Genomic DNA, 23,281 nt, shown 5'->3' with positions numbered 1-23,281 from the left:
AACAGGATGGGGATTAGCGGCGGTGGTGGTGGGTGGGGAACAAGCGCAGTCTAAAACCGTGATCAGTGGGTGTCTGGGCGGCTCAGTCGGTCAAGGGTCTGACCTTTGATTTTGATTTCGCTCAGATTAAGATCTCAGGGTGGGGAAATCCCGCGAGGGGCTGGGGAGGGGAATTCCCGCTCAGCCAGGCGCTCTCTCCCTCTCTGCCTGTTCGCTCACGCGCTCTCTTAAAAAACAAAAACACTATGGAGATATAAATTTCCACATCACTCTTTACATAGGGGTAGAAACGCTTCAGATCCATTTTGGGGACAAAGTGGGGTCCAAAACATTAAAAAGAGGTCCTAGAGTTGAAATTCTAGGAATAAAATCACCCAGAGAGAAATGAAAAGCTTTGAGGGTTGTGAAGCCGGAAAAGGAGGGGTGTTACTGCTGGACCAGGTGCCCGGTGTTTTATGGGGCTGTTAAGTGCCGCAAATGATTTTTGCTCTCTTGTGTCAACGATAAACGCCAACTCGATGGTGGGCCCACCCGCCTTTTAAATGGTCCGCAGCCTCGCGCAGATACAGCACAGGAGGTGTGCGTCACTGAAGAGCTAATCTGGCCGGCAGGACAAACACGATTACACACGTGGTGGGATTATTGACAAAATCGTAGCGAACTCTCGCCTGCTGGGCTCTCACCAAAAGCCCACGCACGCCTGAAGCCAGGATCCACTGCACTCCCAGCTCGGGTCTGGGTTCGCGTTCCAACCTCCACCTGGGGAAGTGGAGGAAAAGGCCCACCCCCATAGAAGCACCAATCCCGCTCGCCCGCCCCTTTCTCTTCTCCAATTAGCTTAGAGGGTATGGTCGTCACGCCAGCCTCATCCTACCGCCGGTTGGCCGGCGTCTTCCTGGGGCGAGCGGTCCTAGCCAATCAGAGCCCGTCAGTCCACCCCGCGAGCCCACGAGAAGTGGAGCGAGAGCCGGAGACCCGTTGGGGGGGCGGGGAAGTGGGCGTGGCGCCCCGCTCTGGGCCCGCCTCTGCTCCGCCCCAGTCGTCGCGCCTTCTGGTTTTAATCCTTCGTTGAGTGCCGGCCGGTGTCTTCCAGAGGTGTGCGGGTATTGAGCGCCCAGCCCCGGCAACCTGCCGCCTGCCGCTAGCATGGAGTTCGTGAAGTGCTTGGGGCGCCCGGAGGAGTTCTACAACCTCCTGCGCTTCCAGATGGGGGGCCGGCAGAAGGTGATACCCAAGATGGACCAGGTGGGTCGAGCATCCTTGCATCCCGGCTGGGGCGGGGCGGCTGCGCGCGCTGCCGCGGCCTAGGGCCTGACCGGCAGGCCCCACAATCGAGGGCGAGGGGCGCGGCGAGCGAGTGCCAAACGCCTCCGGGGTAGCAGACCCCCACCCCTTCTGGCGGCCCCACCCGCCCAGCCTGGTTCCGCTTTCCTTACCCCAAATCCCGCGCAGCTGGCCGACGTCCCTAAGGCTGGCCTCCTCTTCCCGCCCCCACCCTCCCTCAGGTGATGGTCTTGATGCTTAAAATGTTTCTGTTCTTTCAAGACATTGGTTGTCAGGTAGTTTTTCTTTATATTTCCTTCTGCCCTGGAGCATTGATATTTATCGGTGTCTTAATAGGTGGTTGCAAAATTGAGATTATATGGGTAGATTAAGTGGGAGAGAACGTGTGAGAGAATTTCATGAAGGGAATGAACTATGCAGATATGGCCACAGTACCTTTTTGGGAATGAAACCTTGCTCATCTTTCCAGTTTTCGGTTACACTTTCAAAAGCTTCCCTCACTATCCTGCAGCCTTATCAATCCCTATTTCTCAGTCCTTCCTCGGTTTTTTATAACATATTTACTCTTCCAAGTTCTTATTAGTTATCTGTATGTCTGTTGATTAGCAACATTGTTGGTCTCTTGAAGGCCAAACTTGGTTTTATTTACTTCTATTTCATCTGCCTCATTCTTGTATCCTTTGCTAAATGAATGCTTGTTTACAAAGGTATTTATTAATACAAGAAAATTATTCTTAAGTGATTAATGAATGAATAGACACATTCAGCTGAATATGTGGATTATATCAAAACTTTTAAATTCTTTTCTCCAATGGGGACATCACAAGGACTATTCTTTGTTTTAATGTACTCTTAATTGGTGTCCTTTATTAAACCACTTTAATTTCTCATCAGAAAAAAATTCTTCTCTTTCCCTCGTAACTCAGGATCCTTCTCATCCTTCAAGGTCTAGCTTCAGTAAGTGCCACTTCTAGTCACCATTCAGCGGACAGTTTTGGACACCTGTTCTGTGCTAGGTGTTATGCTGTGTGCCCCATGGCAGGATGGCATGTATAGACAAATAATACTTACAAAGAGCTCACCATCTTGTCAGGTCAATAAAATATTACCAGATTGTTCATGGAAAATTCAGGTAGGCACCATAACAAGTTACCTGTGAAACTCCCTCCGCCATTTTCTCTGGTACTACCTGTAACAGTCCCATAGCCTTGTATTGTGGTTATTTGTGTATGGCTTTTATGATCCGCAAATCCCTTTCAGTTTTAAGATTCTATATTTGATTCTGGACTTTTAAGCTGTTCGGATATAGGAATCTTGTTCCATGTCCCTTTAGTGAATTAATGAATAAAAGGTGGATGCACTACCCTAGAAACCTCTAGTTTTTTAAACAAGCTAAACTTAAGTAACTGTGGCAGAATATATCAGGAAGTTTACGGTAGGGAAAACTCAGTTCTGGTTGGGATAGGGGATTCATCTTTTGGGGGATGCCTAAAGGAATTACAACTTTACATTGCTCCTGTGCCTTGCTCAACAGATGTTTAATTAGAGATTCTTACTACGAGTTTTTGGAGCTTTCCTGAAATTATTTGCAAATATTTATGTTATTGCGCATTTGTGTGTTTTGAGGGGAGAACAGTGGAACATATTCTTCCAGGGATCTGTGCTCTAAAACAGATAGTCAGTGCTTTATAATCCAGTTTGTACAGTCTCCTGAACACCTCCTCTGACAGGTAGTTCACTACCTCTGGAGACTTGCCCACTCCATCCCCAGACAGTTTTGGATTTTAGGAAGCGTTACCTTACAGTAAGCTGACCTTTTTTCACTCTGTTCTCCCTCTGGAACCAGAGTCTCATCCTTGTTGTGTAATACAGCACTTGACATATTTTAAGAGAACTCTCATATTCTCTGTGAATACTGATATTCAAGCCAAATGTTTTATGTTCTTCCTTTAGTTATCATTATCTGTTACTCTTTCCAGACCATTTACCAACCTGGTGTCTCTCCTTTTGAAGTCTAGTGTTCAAAGTTGAACAGTACTCTTTCAGTCTGGTCATTTCAGAACTTTAAATTCCTTTCTTATGGATGCTGTATTTCTATGTAATGTAGTTTAAGACTACTTTCACTTTAAAAAATATATTTTAATTATAAAATATTTCAAGCAAATAGAAAAATATTGAAAATACTGTAACCAGTTTGTGTCTATTTCCAAGATTAGATGTATAGTGTTTGCTGTATTTGCTTCATCTTTTTTTTCCTTAAGAAATAAAACGGCCATGTACAAATAAAGTCCTTTTCCGCGTCCCACCTCCCCACCACATCAGTGTTCCCTATCTTTTTTAGGTAGTCTCATCATGCTGTGGACTTAGAATTGTGGTCAGTCAGATCCCTAATTGCCTTGCTCGGGATAATTTCTTCCATTCTGATGCCCTGCTGAGAGACTTTTTAAACCTAGATCATTACCTTTTAGATAAAGAGTATCATAATAATGCCTAACATTTTTTGAGCTCTTACAATGTACCAAGCACTATTTTATATACCTCCTTACATCTATTATTTAAACATCACAGTAACCTTATAAGGAAGGTACTATTATTTTTCCCGTTTTGTAGATGTAGAACAGAGGCATAGAGAGGCTAATTAATTGCCTGGGGTCCAGTTATTCAGGGGTAGAGCCTCTCTTTGACCTTGGCTGTCTGTCTGCAGAGCTCACTGTCTTACCCCCACTGTGCTGCTTGTCATTCAAATGATGGACCAGACCACACTGAAAGAGTACTGTTGAACTTTGAACACTAGACTTTAAAACGAGAGATGCCAGGTTGGTAAATGATTAAGCAGAGGAGACACATTAAGCAGAGGATGTCCAGAGTCAGCTAAAAATTGACACACTTCCGTGTGATGGGCACAGAGTGGAAAATGCCCACCCTGAGTATGTTCACAGTCTCATGGAGAATAAATAGATGTCCCAAAAGTCAGATAACCTAGGAAGTGCCAAGTAATCTTAAGAACATTTTGCTTTCAGGAAATTTTAGCAAAATGAGGAAATGCCTTCAAGCAAAAGGTTTTTAGAAAACACAGGAAAAGTGCTTTGTAAGGTACTAGATTTAATTTAGTAGGGAGGCTCCTCAGTTGAAAAAGCTACTGTGAGCTTTATAGAGGACTGACCATGACCTGTATGGAGTGATGAGAAAACCAACCTGGAATTGAAGAACACAAGCTAGAAGTATAAAGTTCAGTAAGGGCATGTGGGAGTCCAAAAGCTGAGCTCTAAGCAGTGAAGCAGGTAATGGTTAAGAGCAGAACGATGATATGATGAAAGCAACGTTTTTGGAACACAAATTTGGCAAGTGAGTGGGATTAGGAAGAAATTATATTGTGAGTTAGACTAATAAAATTAATAATGATAATAACCATGTCCTAATAACAACAGACCGCATTTATTGAGTTTTTATGTTTGCCAGGCAGTATGCTAAGCTCTGTTATCTCCAGCGTATCAGTTAACTTTCATTGAGTAACAAACCCATGCCTAAACTGGAGATTGGGTGCACAACTGTGTGAATGTATTTAACACTACTGAACTGTATACTTAAAAGCGGTTAAGATGGTAAATTTTATGTTATGTATATTTTACCACAATTTAAAAAAAAAAGCAATTTAGTAATTTAAAATACCAACAACTTGAGTTCACAGTTCTCTGGGAGAGCTGAGGAGTTCTACTGGTCTGGGCCAGTTTGGTTGCTTTCTTCTGGGTTTGCTCAGCTGGCTGGCCGGGTTGTGGCTAGACAGTCTGGTGTTTGGCAGACTGTAGGCTGGACCGTTAAGGGAAGACTGGGCCATATGTGTCTTATCATCTGCAGGCTAGCCCTGGGGTTCCACATGGCAGCTGGAGTTTTCAAGCCAATGCTTGAGTCACATTTGGTGCTGTCTCATCGGCCAGAAACAGCCACAAGGGAGCCCAGATTCAGGGAGGCAGAGAGAGACCCCATACCTTGATGGAAAGAGCCACAAACTTTTGTGGCCCTTTTGTAACTCATCACACTTAGTCTATCTTGACAACAACCTTAAAGCGACAAGCACTATTATTACGGCTCTTTTTCCAGGTTAGCAAACAGTGGCATAAAGTAATCAGATAACTTGTTCAAGTAGTGGTTCCAGGGTGCACACCCAGGCTACTCTGACAACCTCCATGCTCCCGGTTTGGAGGCTGCCTGCAATGAAGAGCTCAGGTTTGGCCCCAGACAGCTGATCGGATCCCAGCACTGTCAAACGTGCTCCTGGCACATCGCAGACACTCTATAATTCCTAGTTCCTTTCTTCCCTTCCCAACCTGGTGTATAATAGCTTCCATCCTTCCCTCCCCCCCTTCTTCCCCCCTTCCTTCCTTTAAAAATTTGTGACCACCAATTGCGTGGCAGATAATGTCTCAGGTGCTAGAGATACAAGAGTGAACAAGATCGGTGAAGACCTTGCTTTTATGAAACTTACTTACATTCTGAAGGAAGACAGAATGAAGAAAAAGCAGTTGACCCTGAAACAATATGGCTTTGAACTGTGTAGATTTACTTATACATGGATTTTTTTCTGATAAATACAGTACAGTACTGTAAATGTATTTTCTTTTTTTATTTTCTCTTTTCTCAAGCTTGCTGTATTGTAAGAATACAGTATATAACATACAAAATCTAAGTGTTAATCGACTGTTATCAGTAAGGCTTCTGCTAATGGCAGGCTATGAGTAGTTAAGTTTTGGGGGAGTAAAAGTTATACGCAGATTTTTGGCTGTGTGGTGGTCCATGCCCCTTATCCCCACATTGTTCAAGAGTCTATTGTATGTAATATTTCAGGTGGAGGGGGGTAAATACTACAAAGAAAAATAATAGCAGGGCAAAGGATCTGAGTGTCTAAAGTCAGGGGACACAATTTATAGGGTTGTGATTTGGTCCAGAAACTTCTCTGAGACTCATTTTCCTCTCTATAAAATACGACTTTTGGAGAAAATGGTAGTGTTGGTTATCACCCCTAGAGAGAGAAGTGGTAAGGGGTAGGAGAGAGACTTTCCATACAATAATCCCTTGATTTTTTTTTTTAAGTGAGACTCTTAGCTCTATGATTTGATGAACAATATAGTACAATATTATTTGTTTTGTTGCTCGCAGTTTTTTTGAGTCCTAAAAGCCCCAAGAGCCATTAAAAAAGAAAATGGTTGAATATAGAGGAAACATAGGAACACATATTTTCTTTCACTTAACATGATCTTAGTTTCTCTCTCTCTCTTTTTTAAGATTTTATTTATTTGAGAGAGTGAGCAGGAGCAGGGGGAGAGGGTGGAAAGAGGGAGAAGCAGATTCCCCCTTGAGCAGGGAGCTTGATGCCAGGCTTGATCCCAGGACCTGAGCGGAAGGCAGAGGCTTAACCGGCTGAGCCACCCAGGCGTCCCCTTTCACTCTTAAGTAACAAAGAAACTGGGGGAAAATGTGCACTTAGCAGATATTGATGGCTGACTATTTCTTTTTTTTTTTTTTTTAAAGATTATTTATTTATTTGACAGAGAGACAGCCAGCGAGAGAGGGAACACAGCAGGGGGAGTGGGAGAGGGAGAAGCAGGCTCCCAGCGGAGGAGCCTGATGTGGGGCTCGATCCCAGAACGCCGGGATCACGCCCTGAGCCGAAGGCAGACGCTTAACGACTGTGCCACCCAGGCGCCCCAGATGGCTGACTATTTCTATCACAGAAGGATTTGGCTGTAGGAATTTAGGGTTCAGTAAACTTGATTTCTACTGGATTTTTAGGAGCCGATCCATAAATCAGGTCATGCTGCCGCCTGCAAGTTGTGTGATCACTCACAGGGCACATCATGGAAAAAGCAGGGTTTTATATCATGCATTTCTGGCCTCTCTTAAGTCTAAATCCTGACTCTTAGCTGAATAACTTTTGGTAACTTAACCTCCAGGCAACAGTTTCTTCATATATAAAATAGAGATACTAATCACAGTTCCTGAACCACGATTTCTCAACTTGGAAATGGTCTGAAAATGAGGAGTGTTTTCCTAAATCTCACTCAAAGTCATTTGACAGCAAACCTGCCCCGACTTGAAGTGATCCTGGCTTAGTATAAATATTCAAATGTTTTGCTGAAGAAATATTAACAGTTAATTATGGGATATTACTCCATAGCAGTTGGGGCTGTATATGCATCTTATTGCCTATTTCCTAAAGCGCTAAAAATTCTGAATTCTGCCATACATCTGGCCATGAAGTTTGAATGAAAGTGAATATAGGTCTGTAATATCTTCCTTAAAGGGTTTTGTAAGAATAAAAAGTAATATTTGTATTGTGCTTGGTATGCAGTAGCTGCCCAGTAAACGGTAGTTATTAATCTTACTGTTAAACATAAATTTGGTTATTTGGGGGGTTTCTCCCCATTCTGAGGAACCTGCATTGAAGTCTGAAGGAAAAATGTGGGAATGGTTGGTAGCTGTTCACCTGTGGGACTGTCTTTCCTGGGAGTCCCAGTCTGGGAGTTCAGCCTTGCTCTTCTAGCCATTGCACAGTCTTCCTCCAAATGCCCTTCATCCCTGTTTTTCTCTCACTTGAGAGTTCTTGGGAGTGTGCGGGAGTGTGCTTCCTGTCACACAGCAGTGGGAAGCATCAGGAGGCTCTAGAGACAGGCAGCAGTTAGCTCTGGTCTTTTTTCCACCCTCTCCTCCCTGCCAGCGCATGGGAATCAAGCAGTGGAAATTTTCATAGTGAGTCAAGTTCTCCAGTGCTTAATAGTTCTGTCTTCCTGTATCGTCCTGGTAATTTGAGGAAATTACTGTTATGGAGTGAGGAACTGAAGCAAATAGGTGACAGGAAAAAGAATGGTGAGGGAAGGCGACAGGGAAGGGATTTATGGACCTTGCTCATTTTCAGAGTGGAGGTGTGTTGATAAGCAGGGCTTGTATTCCTTAAGGTTGTTGCTCTTCAAAAACCTGTCCAGCTTTTATTGGAGCTCATGGTTAGAAGTCAGCCCCCAAACCATTAGTTGTAGCGGAGGATTAAAACGCTGGGCAATGCGGTGAAAGGAATCACTGTGACCTGGTAACAACGGTTCCTGTGAAGAGCTGCCATAGAGCTCAGTAATACCTGTTATTCTGTGTCTTACTTGATTGCAAAGCCTGGCCTCTCCACACTGGAGAGCGAAGGAGATGGTGAATGGTTTTTAAATACTCTGAACAGGAGCATGTGGGTGGCTCAGTTGGTTAAGTGTCTGCCTTTGGTTCAGGTCATGACCCAGGAGTCCGGCTCCCCCCCCCCCCACCTCAGCTTAGCGGGGGTCTGCTTCTCCCTCTGCCTCTGCTGTTCCCCCTGCTTATGCACTCACTTGCTTGCTCGCTCTCCGTCAGATAAATAAAATGTCTTAAAAATAAATAAATAAATACTCTGAAGATATTCATTTATTCATCAAACCTTCACTGAGTATATTTATATGCCAGACACTGCATGAAATGATTTTACTAATATATGGTGCTCAGTAAACATCAATTTTTACTAATCATTTTTTATTGAACATGGCAAGGAAATGAAATTCTCATGATTATGTGATTTTCTTTAAAGCTTTACTCTTGGTAATATGATATGCATCCATGATAGGAAATTGAGGAAATAATATACATATAAAAAAAACATGGGTCCACTAGGGTCCAAGGTTCACTGTTAACATTCTAAAGCGACTGCAGTATTTCCCACCAGTGGATATGCCATATGTATATTTTTAACCACTCTTCTGTTAGATATTTCAAATGTTTTCGTTCTCTTAAAAAGAGAGGGATACCGCGGGCTGGCAGGATATATGGGAACTCTGTACTTTCCACTCAGTTTTCCTCCGAACGTAAAACAACTCTAAAATTAAAGTCTGTCTAAAACAAACACACAGCAGGTCTTTCAGCTATGCTTGCTTTGAAACTATGGCTTTTTTTTTTCCTGGAAAAAACGATTCTTGTTTTCCTTAGGGAAGAGTAAAGTTCAGAAAGCAGCTCATTATAGCTCACTAATTTGAAAGAGAAAGAGGATTAGAAATCTTAAAAGTAATAGCTTTCAGGAGGATAGAAGACATTTAAGAGGTGTTAAAGAAAAGTCAGAGGTGGACAGTAGTTAAAGCAGTAAAAACAGGTTTTATTCAGAATAGCCATTGCAGTAGGGGAAAAGAGACCTCAGTATAGAACTGGGCTCAATATTGAATACAACAAGGAAAAGTGGGAATTTCTAGCCAAGGAGCAGAGTGGAGGGGTCGGTGGATGGAAAATAACGAAGGTGGAACATTTGGGGTGAGGGCCATTCTCGCCAAACGACCTAACCTAACGGGATTCCCGCTGGAGGCCGACCAGAGCGATGGGATAATGGGGAATGAGGAACCCTGCCGGACCAGGCGGGGTGATCAGTAGCAGGATTCTTGCTAAAATTGGGCGATGCAGGGATAGACATAGAAGTACAAGAGTGGAGGGTTCAGTGGAGCCAGACTAAAGTTTGGTGAAGGAAAGATTCTGGCACCAGGAGGAAGAGCCAGCTTCTCTGAGTGACCTGGGCTCCGCTAGCTACCGGTGGGTTCCGGGAACAAGGGGAAGACTTGGAGGGAGGCACCGGTGGCGAAGGGGTGGCAGGCGGGTGGGGGGGGCAGGGGGCGGGGCGGGACAGGGGCGGGGTTGACCTCCGTCCCCAGTTGGGGGGCGGGGCAGGCCACCCGCGAGCCTGCAGGGGTGGAGGGAGAGCCTGCCCCGCCCCTCGGGGGCGCCTCCCAGCCCCGCTCGGGTCTATGGAGGAAAAACTCTACGCAGGCCCTACGATTCCCATGGCCGTGGCCGCCTGCGGCACCAAGGCCATGTCCCTGTTCAAGCGGACGTTAGTTCTGAGCCCCACCGCGGCACCCCGAGGCACGGGCACGGGCGCAGGCTCCCCGCCGCGCGGCTGCCCCTTGTCTCCCGCCGCCTGGCCGTCCAAGGACTGGCCGCGGGGAGAGGGCGTCTGCGGCAGGCTGCGGACCCCGCCGGCAGCTGGCCGCCTGCCCCAGTCCCACTCCTGCTCGTCCACATCTCCCACCTCCGTGTGTCTTCTCTGCCCCCAGGACTCGCTGAGCAGCAGCTTGAAAACTTGCTACAAGTATCTCAATCAGACCAGTCGCAGTTTTGCAGCTGTCATTGAGGCGCTGGATGGGGAAATGCGGTGAGTGGCCAGACAGCTCCTTTTCACTTGGGGGAGGAGAGCTTTTCCCGGGGACATTGAGCCGCTCGAGGCTACTTTCTGACAGCCCCTAGCGTTGCAGTCTCCGCTGTGGCTCAGCTAGAGCGTGCCCCACCAGAGTGAAGGAAATGTTCTGGTTGGAACACCCATGTGTTTACTTTAGAATGCCCTTCCAGGCACTTTGCCATCTAATAGTGTCCCTGTGGGCCCAGCTCTTTCAGGGAAGCGGGGAGGAATCGGGGTGGGGGATGGTGGTGTTTATTAACTTTTTTTAGTCCTGGCAGCTGAACCTGTCTCTGAGTAGGTCATGCATTTTTCTTGGCTTCACCATGCTACTTTGCAATTCTAGTATATGGGGTTAATTCTAATGAAGTTGCTTTTTTTTTTTTAAAGTTTTATTTCAGTAATCTCTGTACCCCACCTGGTGCTCAAATTTAGGACTCCTGACTGAACCAGTCCAAGCTGCTTCTGGGCAGATTCATACATGAACCTAGACAAATTGCCTTTGTGTATGATAGTATTTATACTGAAAAGTTACTGTGTCTTTTGACTATATTTTTTATCTGCAAAAATAGTTCCATGTAAACACTTGGCCTGTTGATCGTTGTACATTTGTTCTGTGTTTGTTAAATGTAACTCATTCTGGAAGTAGTTGTGACATCCAGCTGGTAGGGTTTTATTTTAATTTTGTTTTTTCTGAATAAACCACTGAAGTTCATTGTTCCCATCCAAGAAAGGAAAACTAAGATGTCTCGCTGAGTACAAAAACCTTTGGCTATCCTTTCATAGTTCTTTAGAGGTAGGGCTGTAGGAGGGTTTGCATAAATGACGTGTATTTTAAAATAAATATCTTGGAACGTTTGTCCCGTTATATTAATAGTTATTCCGTTTTTACAGTCATGCCGTATGCATATTTTATCTGGTCCTCCGAGCTCTGGACACTCTGGAAGATGACATGACCATCAGTGTAGAAAAGAAGGTTCCACTGCTACACAACTTTCACTCTTACCTTTACGAACCAGACTGGCGGTATATGGAGAGCAAGGAGAAGGATCGGCAAGTGCTAGAGGACTTCCCAACGGTAGCGGAATTACAGCTCTCTTCTGCGTGTGGTTGTTTGTATAACTGATGATGTAGTTGTCAGCCACCCCTCATCCCTGTAGAGAACAGCAAAATAAGCAGTGTGAGGGCAGCGTAATCTAATGTGATGGGTAAGAACTCCGGTAGCCGAGACTCTGAAGCCACACTGCCTGGGTGGGAATCCCATCTCTTCCAGTTATTACCTGGTGCGGAGTGATGTGTCCTGTGTAAACGTCAGTTTCTCTATTTATAGAGATAATAACAGTACCTGCCTCATATTGTTGTGAGGTTTAAAAGAGTCAAGATAGTCCAGTGTTTCTTCCTTTGGAAAAATACATTCTAATTCCAGCGTTGTAAAAGTTGGATTCTCAGGCTCGCTCACAAAACCTGTTGCCTATCTAATACAGCCTGAGTGTAGAGGGCTGCTGGCTTCTGGTACCCTTAGCCTGGTAGCATGGATATACTGTTCAGGATGGGTCCAGCTGGGGGAAGGACCGAAGCAGGGTGATCTTCTGTCACTTACAGCTGTGTGAACCTGGACAAGTTCCTAAGTTTCTCTGCCTCAGCTTCCTCATTTGTAAAGTTAGAGTTCTGAGGATTGATAAGTTCGTATGTATAAAGTACATAGAGGAGTGCCTGCTATATTCTAAGTATTCTATATATATTAGGTATTCAGTCCATTCCGTTGGACTAAAGTGGGTTGTGATTAAAATCTTGAGTTTTAGAAAATTGGCAAGGTTATGTTATATATGTGACTAGGTCTTACTTTTCAGGAATTTGCATGTCTTATCACACAAATAAGTACTTCTTTCATATCTCATAAATAAAAGGTTGATTTAGTGAAGTCTCATGTTCTCTAATAGACCAAAGAAGCCCTTCTTTTTGTACGCAGTTGCCAGAATTTGGGGAAAAGAATAGTCCTCAGGCCGTTGCTACTGAAACAGATCTATATTCCTGAGTGGGGAAGGGAGGAATCCACCTGATACAAAAGAATGTTTGAGAGACTTCTTTGGATCAAGGGCTATTTCAGATTACTGAGATGATGTCTTTGCTGTCAGAGATAAAAATAAAAGACAATAAAGTTCAAACCAAAAGAAAAAAACCTGTGAGGAGTAATTAGATGGAGCTGATACAGTACAATACAGTAGAAAAGAAGAAAAAGGAAAAAGACCTGTGAAGAAGAATTAGATGGGGAATGAGAGAGCTCACCTAGAGAAGGTACCAGTGATTTTGGCTCTCCCAGGACATCTCTCACGTGACCAGAGGCTGGGTGTCCTCTGACTGGAAATCTGGGGCCATTCACTGATGAGCTTGTGAAACTCTGCTAACACAGAGGAAGTGCTGCAAACAGGGTCCCATAGCATTTATAACTGATGTGTATTCTCACTTAAAAAAGTTGTATTCTAGCTAGAGCCTCCAAAACCAAAAAACCCTTCCAAACTATTTCCGAATTGGGTAGATTCATAACAAATACTTTCTAGTCATGGACTAAAGGTCATCGGTATTTTAAAAATCAAGGCAGCCCTACCCACTCAGCCAAAATGAGAGAATATGAAAATGTGTGAATGTCAGAATAATTTGGGGGGGGGGTATAGCTAGTAAATGTTTAGCTAATATTTCAATATGCTTAGAAAACCAAAGTCTTCTTTATAAAGAATTACTGCATTCCAGTGGAAAAACAACAGTTTGTTCAAGCAAATTTCAACATGAAATTGATCTTTTCCTGTGTTGGGTAGTAGGGTGAAAGCAGAAAGATACTCCCCTCCTGAGAGCAGAGACTCCCCCTGGCAGTGTAGAAGGGAGCAGAGGGCACAGGCCAGGCATCACTATTTCGCTGGTGTTAACCTTTTATATCCTTAAGAATGTGAAACATATGAAGCTATGTGTTTCGTGAGGATGTAACTTTGAATTGGAGGTCCTTTCAGCCTGTCCTTCCGGTTGAGATAGGAATATATGAAAAGTCATAGTGTCTTATTTTCGTACGGAATGCTTTGTGCACCTGCTGATCTGTCCCAGCATCTCCTTGAGACAGGATGCACAATTTGAAGGGTAGTGCAGTCTTCTTGGGTTAGGTGTACCGTCGGTTTTGGGCGAGGTCCTAAGGCAGAACAGATAACTTGGACTCACTCACACAATACTGCTCTTAGACTGAGGTAAGAAGCCCCCCCCCCCCTCCTGGCCTCTCACTTTAGAAGGCCCTACTCAAAGAGGTGAGGGGTCCCCAGGGCCATGGGAGTGTGCCTGCCCAGAGCTTATGCAGCTCCCCTTCTAGACTATGTTCTGGCTGTGTGGAATTCCCTGCCCTCGATTCCCTGAGCCTACTTCCTGGGTTTGCAGTCTGTTTCCTCAGGTCTGTCTTCTCCAGGATGAACCATATACCAGCGATCCTGCCCCTAGGCCTTCTGGTGCTAGACAGAGCTGGGAGTGGGAAGGCCAGGGTGCAGGCTGGGAGCTGGGGATCAGCAGTCTCTGCTCTGCTGCATTTTGGAACAAAGCCCTGAGAGAAATTTAAATTCACATCTGAGTCTTTCAGGGTGTGGTGAAGGTGTCTTTGTAAAAGCCCGAGAATAGCGCATACTGTTTAACAAGTTACTAGTGTGACTGATAATTTCAAGATTTTGAGCCAGTACGGTATGTGGGCCTCCATTTGTGCTCTTGTCCCGGGCCCCACAGACTTCAGGCATAAGCCTAGACAAAGTATTCTCACCAAGTGAGCCCTTCCTCAATGTGTGTGCATTGAAATTGAACCTGGTGTTTCATGCTTTAGTGGTCATTAGTTGGTATCGTTTGAAGCCAGGCTTTCTAGAGCTTTCACTGTATATTATGGATTAGATTAGAGTGTATCTTTTTCACCTGGTACTGGTAGAAACTGGTGGTCTTGGAGATCTACCCTTAAACACAACTTAAGGAATAGCATAGGGTTATTTTTAAATGCTAATAGCAATGATAACATACATTTATTGAGCTATGAATTAGTTATGAAATATATTTCATTATTGATTTACTATTTGTATTATTTTATGGTAATGTAGTTTTAACATTTAATCACTGGCATACTTTTCTGCTCTTTTAAAAATTGGTTAAAAACAATGAAACTATTGGTTTTTCCAGAAAAAAAAAATGGTTGAAAACAGAATTTTGCATATAAGGGAAGAAGGTAGAATTACCCAGTGTTTGGTCATACCGTCAACGTCCTGAAGTTCATAGGAAATTTTTATTTGTAGGTGAATGGAAGTGTCCTGCACCTTTGACCCCTACTTGGTATTTGGTCCTCCTCCATTATGCTAGTGGATTCACCATGATATCCTTCCTTCGTGTACTTGAGTCACCAGAGAGTGACTTAAGCCCCTACAAATCTACTGTAGTTGTCGAACAATTACCTGGAGGGACAGTAAAAAGGCCTTGTGGTTCATTTCACTCGGCAGAGCTCGTCACTCCTACAGAGTCGTGAAATTGGGTGCCTAGTGTGGAGGAGTCAGCAGGGCTCTCTCCCTCCTTCCCGTGTCTGGGAAAACATCACTTTTCCCTAGGTATTTTTGTTTCCATTTTTTTTGCATTAGATAATAAGTCCCCAAAAGTTGTTGAAGGGGATTGTTCTCATTCAGCAGTGAAGTGTTTACTTCATTTTGGAGTAACCTAATTCAGAATCAAGCCACTCCTCCCCCCACCTCACCGGGCTTTGCTCCCTTAAATAGAATGACCTAGTCCAGGGTCTGTTGAAAGAATGGGGTCATAGGGAGATTTCAGGGATTCAGATACCCTTTCATACAGTTGCTCATTTGTTTCAATCCACAATAGGAAGGACATTTTGGCTGTCTTGGAACAACTATTCTGGAAAGAACAGCATTGTGGAAAGACTGGGTTAATTTTATGGATTGTGGGGGAGTTTCACAGTTGATGTTGATCAGAGTAGTCCTAAGGTTTCTTAGGCTTCTGAATCGCTTTGGTGCTGTGTAACCAGCTGGTTTTCCCCTCAGGTCCTTAAATATAGGTGTTTCCTGAGGAAGCTTTTCTAACCTTTCTGTAGACATACACCAAGTATTTCTCACTTTTGATGCTTAATAAAGTCTGTTAACTTTTTTCAGTATTGTGTGTTGGCTCTAGTAATATTTTGCAGCATTTTAAGAAGTTTTGTGGTGTTTCTATACTGTATTTTGATCATCTAGAAATACTTCTTTAAACTTAAACAGGATGTTGTGCAATAGCAATGAATTTAAAACCCATCAGTACAATTTCTACATTAGAGCTCAGACAATGAAAAAAAAAATGTTGGGTACCGTGCCTCAGATTGAGCTAAATTGAGTTGTTTAAGGAATTAAAATGTGTAGCCTTATAGTGGGGGAGACATTATAACTTCCTGATAGAAATTGGGAAATTGATGATAGAAAACGGTTGGCTGATCTCCTCAGTAGAATGTAAACTGTACTGGGGCTGAAGTTTCTGTTCCTTTCCAGGCTGTGTATCCCCAGTGCCTAGAACAAAGCTTGTGAAGTAGGAAGTGCTTGATACATGTTTGCAGGAATGAGTCTTCCCTGTCATGAGGTTTGTCTGAAAGGAGGCGTTCTTCCTAAAATTCTTACATTTATGTCCACTTTATGTTGAAGCACCTCATTTATTATCTGTTGGAAAGATGAGTGTAGAGTGAGACTTTGATTTTCTTTTGAGTCTAGAAACTTCAGCATTTTTAGATCCTTCTATTTTAACAATTATAACATTTCTGAGCTTATTATGCAATATGTAGAAAACTAGCACAGTTCTAATATTAATTCTACTATTGCTTTGTTTTATGATCTGTAGGTACCATGTTGGTTCCCAGTGTAAATATGTATTTCATATTTTCTGTTTTTTGTGATTTCCATTTCAGATCTCCCTCGAGTTTAGAAATTTGGCTGAGAAATATCAAACAGTGATTGTTGACGTTTGCCGGAAAATGGGATTTGGGATGGCGGAGTTTTTGGATAAACACGTAACTTCTGAACAGGAGTGGGACAAGGTCAGTGTTTACAAAGCAGCGTTGCTGTGTGGTGAGTAGGACAGAGCTGGCAGTATGCGCTGTGAAGTTCGGAGTGAGGAATAAAGTTGTCTACCGGTTCCAAACGTTCTGGTTTTACAACCCTCCTATGTAGCTTGAATGTCTCATCATAAACACTTAATAAAGGGGCTTATAGTTGAATGCTTGAAATAATCCCTGCCCTACGGAGTTTACCATTAAGTTAGGCCAAAGTGAATATAACCTGTCCCCGAGGTACAGACATGAAGCTTCTAAAAGTGCCTCTGACTTGCTGTGAAATTTTAAATAAATGGCCAAATTACTTCATGTAATATAGAGATACCCGAGGTTTTCACATCTTAACAATGTGTTTTTTGTTATTTACTTTCTTCCATTACTGAGTATGTGTGTATGTAGACACACCTTAGTATCTGAATCAATCTCCAGTTCCATCTTTGCACAAGATGACTTTTAAATTCCGTGCCAGCTTGACCCCATTTGTTGACGAGAAATAGGTATCACTTAAACTGTTAAATTGTATGTGTGTTTCCTTTCCAAGTTAGGAGAATCCAGAGGTACTAACTTAGGATCGTAGGTGTGTTGTGCTGAGGAGTGAGTACCTCTCCAGTACCTTACTTCTTCCTTTCCCATCATCTCCTTACACAATTAACACGATAGGAGAAGTTCCAAGTTTCTCGACCTCCCTCCCCAAGTTCATATGGCGGTTATAAACGAATCCGTGTGGGGATTAGCAGTGGGAGACCCTACGTGGATGAGATTGTCTTCCTCAGGAGACAGGGTAGCTGGAAAGGGCTGTGAGAGCAGATGATGTGGCAGATAAAATTATAATGGCTTTTCTTTGGCCCGAGTTTATTCCTGAGCAGCAGCTGTGGAGGATATTGGCCAGGGGAGGAGTGAGGGGGCAGGGAGAAAGTGCTTATCCAGACAAAGTGACCTAATTGACAATGGGGACTAAACTAAACATCGAAACACCGGATAGGAAAGGGGGGTCTTGCCCATTTTCCATAGGAAAGATGTTTGTGAGACTTCTTCATTTCCCCAGTGGAAGCAAAGACATGTTAAACATCTGAACTATGTGTGTATTTTATATCTTTAATAGTGTTTAAGTTGGGATCTCAGAAGAGACTCAACTACATACATACTCCTTGGGTGAGTGTAGGTTCAAAGTCTGGCCTCTTAATCCTTCGATCCTCAAAACTTACTGGCAACATCTTTGGGGCTGCTGGCTTATGCTCTCCAAGTTAGCATGAGTGAGGTTGCTGTTGGAATTATTCATTTATGAATTTAAAGTTAAAGCTGAAACTCCTCCTGGCCGAAAATCAGCACTGGTTAGCTGCACAGTTGACTCCCTTTTCTGCCGTGCAGACCTATTCAGGAGACCCAATGATAGCTTGTTGAATACAAGTTCTGATTAGATGAAATTCAGTACTTTTAGTGATCCGCTCCGCCTACCCCCAACTTTGAAGGAAGAAGACTCCTTCCATTCTAGGAGTATTTCTATCCGAAGAACTATTATCTTAAAATCTACTTTTCCTTGGGCAGCACTAAGGACATACTATGTTCTTTAATTTCTAGTAATTCTTTTTAAACTTCTTGTAGCTGTCTGCAGCTCATTTCTCTGTATATTTTAGCATATCTATACTCTTTCCAGATTCTTCCTTTCTTAGACCATATTTCAAGTACTTTTCTCTTTGCCATTTCATTCTGCCCTTTCATTAGTCTGGCTTTGTCTTACTTTCATCCAGAGCCCTCCTTTGGTCTTTCCCGAACTTTTACCCTTCCTAATGTCCACCCCAGAGTGTACCTTCTTTAACTGCTCTCCACTTCTTAAATTGTGTAATGGACATTCATTTTGTAAGAGTATTGCATTAAGTTGTCTTGGAATACTGTTTTCAGGAGAGGATAGCTTTGAAAAACCACTTTTACAGGAAAAAAACTCTTTGACAATCAAGAATGACATTTACCAAGATCTCTTTTGAGAAGAGGCAGTTTCAGCGAAGTTGTTAGAGCCTGCCTCATAAGCCAGACTACCTGGCTTTGAGTCCCTGCCCTTTGTCTTCCAGATGAGTGATTTGGGGCAGTCAATTAACTAACCTCTGTTTGCCCTAGTTTGCACATCTGTAAAATGGTGATGGTAATGATGCATGCCTCATAAAGGTGTTTGTGAGGATTGAATATGCAGAGTGCTTAAAACAGTGGCAAGAACAGAGCCGTAGTACATATGTATATTTGTGTTTTTTAATCAAAATGAGATCTTGTACATTCTGTTTGGAAACTGTTTTGGGGTTTTGTTTTTTGGTTTTGGGGGTTTTTTTTGGTTTTTTTTTTTTTGTAGCTAATGATCTTGGGTGTTTCCATTTTAGTAAATACTTCATCATTTCTTACAGTACTGTCACTATGTTGCTGGACTGGTGGGAATTGGCCTTTCCCGTCTGTTCTCAGCCTCAGAGTTAGAAGATCCCTTAGTTGGTGAAGACCTAGAGTGTGCCAATTCTATGGGCCTGTTTTTGCAGAAAACAAACATCATTCGTGATTATCTGGAAGACCAGCGAGAAGGAAGAGAGTTTTGGCCTCAAGAGGTAATAGATCTAGGGGATTTGGGAAAAATAATTTTAAATACTTTCTGAAAACAAAACAAATCTTTTGGTTGCAGGTGATAGATATGTGAATCAAACTACCTTAGACAATGTAAGAAAATGTATAAAACAGGTTAGGATTTAGTTTGCTTCATGGTAGACTGGCTAAATCCAGGGGTTCAGACTATATATAGTCATACACACACACACACACACACACACACACACACACACACACACACACACAAACTCATAGAGAGGCTCTGTCCCCATTCTTTCTCTTGGATAGGCTTTCTCCAAGTGGTGGATATAACAACTCATGACTCACAATCTGCTAGTTTAACAAAGCGTTCTTAGGAAGGCCCAGTTGGTGGGGCTTGGATCCTGTGCCCCACCCATAATCAGTTACCGCAGCCAGAGGGCTGAGTACTCTGGCCAGACCTGGATTATATCTTCCCAGCACACATAGGAAGGATTCCCCCCAAAAGAAGGATTCTATGGCAGGAAGGAGGAAGATGCTAGAGAGACGAAAACTATAGAATGTTCATCTTGATCTTTGACTTAATTTTTAAAAAAGGATAGGACAAGGAAAGGCTTGGACATTGGCTTTATTCAGAGGGAAAGCCAGAAAATCTTAGGACTATTTCCTGATTTTACTCCAGCATTTGCTTATTGCTTTCCATAAAATGGTTTCCTGAAACCAAGTGTTTCTAATTTTTTTATTTTTTATTATTTAAAGATTTTATTTATTTGAGAGACAGAGCATGAGCAGGGGGAGGGGCAGAGGGAGAGGGAGAAGCAGTCTCCCCACTGAGTGGGGAGCCCAATGTGGGACTCCATCCCCGAGCCCTGAGATCATGCATGACCTGAGCTGAAGTCAGATGCTTAGCTGAATGAGCCATGCAGGCACCCCAACCAAGTGCTTTTAAAGTGAAAAAAAGGCAGGTGACAAAGTAGGGAAAATATTTGCAACTTATGCTGCAAATATGGGGCTCATATTCCTAATATAAAAACTGCTAAAAGTTAAGACCAGCTATGTTATAGAAAACTGGGCAAAGAAATAAGAACAGATTGTTCATGGAAAGAAAGATCTTTTTTTTTTCTTTTTTTTTTGAAAAGAAAGATCCTTAAACAGCTGAGAAGATGATCAATAAAAAATTCACATTAAAACTACCCTGGGCTGAGACATCCTTGTTTGGCAAGCTTCCCAGGTGACTCCTGTGGGGGCAGGGTTGCCACAGAGCTCTTGGTCGCTCTTCCTTGGACACCAAGGCTCAGCGAAGGGATGGGGTGTGTATGAGGACCCACAGTGAGTCAGTGGCCACCTGGAAGGGCCGCCTCAGTGTCTGGGTCCCAGCCGGGGCCTGCCTCCTCCACCACTCCCCCCCCCCCCCCCCCGTTATCACACTGCCTCTCACCCAGGCACGTCCCCCCAGCATGGGTCAGCAGGCCTGCACACAGCTCACTTCCCTCTTCTGTAATATTGAATAGCTGTTAGACCACAGGGTGGTGGTGTGAATAAAATGAGAAAACCTTTAGCCTGGGTGCTTACTAAATGTCAGTTCAAATAGCTTAACCAAAAAGGAGAGAAAAGAACCCTGAGAGACTATTTCTGGCATCGGATTGGCAAAAAGTCCTAAGTTTGGTAATCGCCAGGCTAGACTGGGGATACAGGCACTCTGTGTGGCTGGTGAGAGTATATCCTGGTACAAACAGCCCTGAGCGCTGGTAGCTTGGCAAGTGACTAATACTGATATTGAATAATACTGATGCGGCTTTGTTTCTAATAGTTACAGTTTATAAACAACTGAGATGTCCTTCTAGACAGGACCGATTGAATGAACTATGGTATATTCACTTGGTGGAGCACAGAAAGAACTATACAACTAGGGAATAATCTCCAGGTTATATTATTAAGGGAAAAAAACCAAGGTGCATAGTAGTGTAAACATACTCCAAGTAATAAAATGTTTTCAGTAATTATACTGTGAATAATATTGTTATTGAAATACTGAAGCTATTATAGAAACTCCAACATATAGCAAATAGGCAATTGTGTTTGTATCATTCTAGGAACCAAGTCTGAAATAAAAGGTACAAATATAAAACTATTAATAAAGTTAAGCAGAACTCCCATAATCCTAAACTGAATTAGAAATATCAATATGAACTCCTGATACAGATTCTCTTAAAAAAAAAAGTCTGGCTCTCTCTACCAAGTGTTGTAGAAACAAACCGGTAGTAAAATGTACTGCTGGTGTTCCAGTTTGGTCTTTTAATACCATTTCCCACCACACAGAATAGTGGGGGCAGGAAGTATACAAAATGAATTTGGAATATACTGTCACACCAGGAAGTAAGGAGGCTATCAATGTAAAAAGTACGGGATAAAAAGGTACAGGATCCAATTTAAAGGGGCTTTCACTGACCACATATGAAACAATTTGAGTATCAAAAAGAATAAAAACTGCAATGGGTTGAAACACACCAAATGTGTTTTAATCTAAAGAAAAATGAGCATGCGCCTCTTGAAAGATGGTGTGTTCTCGGGGCGCCTGGGTGGCACAGCGGTTAAGCGTCTGCCTTCGGCTCAGGGCGTGATCCCGACGTTATGGGATCGAGCCCCACATCAGGCTCCTCCACTATGAGCCTGCTTCTTCCTCTCCCACTCCCTCTGCTTGTGTTCCCTCTCTCGCTGGCTGTCTCTATCTCTGTCAAATAAATAAATAAAATCTTTAAAAAAAAAAAAGATGGTGTGTTCTGTTATCGAGAGGCACACAACGTCTGATCTTTGCCCACTTATGATATTAGCAGTCATTAGGCTTCATGCCTAGTTCTGTTAATTTATTGGGGTTGCGAAATAGTATTTTTTTTATCACAGCCTTATTGAGACGGAGTTCACGTACTATACAGTTCATCCTTCTAAAGATTTTAGTGGGTTTTTTTTTTTTTGGTATGTTCACAGAGTTGTGCTACTATCACCACAGTTAGTTTTAGAACATTTTCATTTTCCCAGAAAGAAAGATGATGAATTTTCTGTCATCCTCAGAAGGTGACCAGTTATTTTTTGCTATCATTATGAACTCAGGGATTAAGACATATGTGACTGGGGACTCCTGGTTGGCTCAGTCAGGTAAGTGTCTGCCTTCGACTCAGGTCATGATCCCAGAGTCCTGGGATCAAGTCCCGCATTAGGCTCCTTGCTCAGCAGGGAGACTGCTTTTCCCTCTGTCTCCTGCTCCCCCTGCTTGTGTTCTCTCTCTCTCTCTCTGAGATAGATAGATAGATAGATAGATAGATAGATAGATAAATTAGTTCTTTAAAAAAAAAACCCTATCTGACTGGGTTTAATCTGTTGTAATTATACTCACTCTTAAAGCTCAAAATTTCCCTCCTTTGGTCAGGAAGAGGTTCAGGTTGGCTCCTATGTCCTCATGAGGGGACTCTTAATAGTCTTTGATAGCTTCCTTGCCCTTTGGTATGTGAAGATGTTCTAAGCTCATTTTGTACATTTCTTGCCTGAGCCCTGGACTCTTCCAGCTCTTAAGAACACTGCAGCTGCTCCTGGGATAGTCACTGTGTATGTGTTGAGTTTTAAAGCTCAAATACCTTGTAAGTTTATATTGGTATTTCCAATTCAAACTCAGGACCGTAGGTTGTTACATAATCTCCTCCTCTGTGTTACATCTCTACTTCATTTCTTCCTCATCAAGATTCATACTTTGCAGGAAATCATAGATGCTAGAATTAGTATATGCCATGATTACTCATTTGCTTTTTTTCCCCACATTACAGATCCTGCAGTCTCTGAATAATGATACTAATGCTACTACCACCAAAATGATTATTGAAAATAATTGAAGACATTTTTTGCATATGCTATACTAATTCCCAATTTTTTATGATTATATTTATTTCTGAATCATCAGATTAGATAACCATTGCTACTGTAATATCTCCCTTTCCCCCTTACTTAGTCTTAGTTTAAGCTCACCACCAGTCTTTATATTGATGCCTCTAGTCATTTTGGTTGTCTGGAGCTTGCATGCTGGTAGATAGGAAAGACCCATGAAAATAATAATTCCCCATGTTTATACATATTGATAACAATTTGTG

The 23,281-nt window shown here is 42.9% G+C and overlaps 1 protein-coding gene across 4 annotated transcripts in view; it reads left to right on the top strand.

The window, feature by feature from the left end:
• The first annotated feature begins 980 nt into the window (after positions 1 to 980).
• FDFT1 (farnesyl-diphosphate farnesyltransferase 1) overlaps positions 981 to 23,281 on the top strand; it is a 35,976-nt gene continuing 13,675 nt past the window's right edge. The window contains exons 1-5 of one of the 4 annotated variants that reach the window (XM_026518887.4): positions 981 to 1,245; positions 10,383 to 10,480; positions 11,396 to 11,579; positions 16,443 to 16,571; positions 18,977 to 19,168. In XM_026518887.4, coding sequence (XP_026374672.1) covers positions 1,147 to 1,245; positions 10,383 to 10,480; positions 11,396 to 11,579; positions 16,443 to 16,571; positions 18,977 to 19,168 — 702 coding nt within the window. In that variant the 5' untranslated portion in view covers positions 981 to 1,146. Of the gene's footprint in view, positions 1,246 to 9,990; positions 10,481 to 11,395; positions 11,580 to 16,442; positions 16,572 to 18,976; positions 19,169 to 23,281 lie in introns of those variants that run through there. The other 3 variants (XM_048212375.2, XM_026518886.4, XM_044391190.3) reach the window with 3 other exon arrangements.

Source organism: Ursus arctos, unplaced genomic scaffold (genome assembly GCF_023065955.2).
Source record: "Ursus arctos isolate Adak ecotype North America unplaced genomic scaffold, UrsArc2.0 scaffold_11, whole genome shotgun sequence".
In the NCBI taxonomy this organism is placed as follows: domain Eukaryota; kingdom Metazoa; phylum Chordata; class Mammalia; order Carnivora; family Ursidae; genus Ursus; species Ursus arctos.
This window is presented reverse-complemented; position numbering and strand designations above follow the sequence as displayed.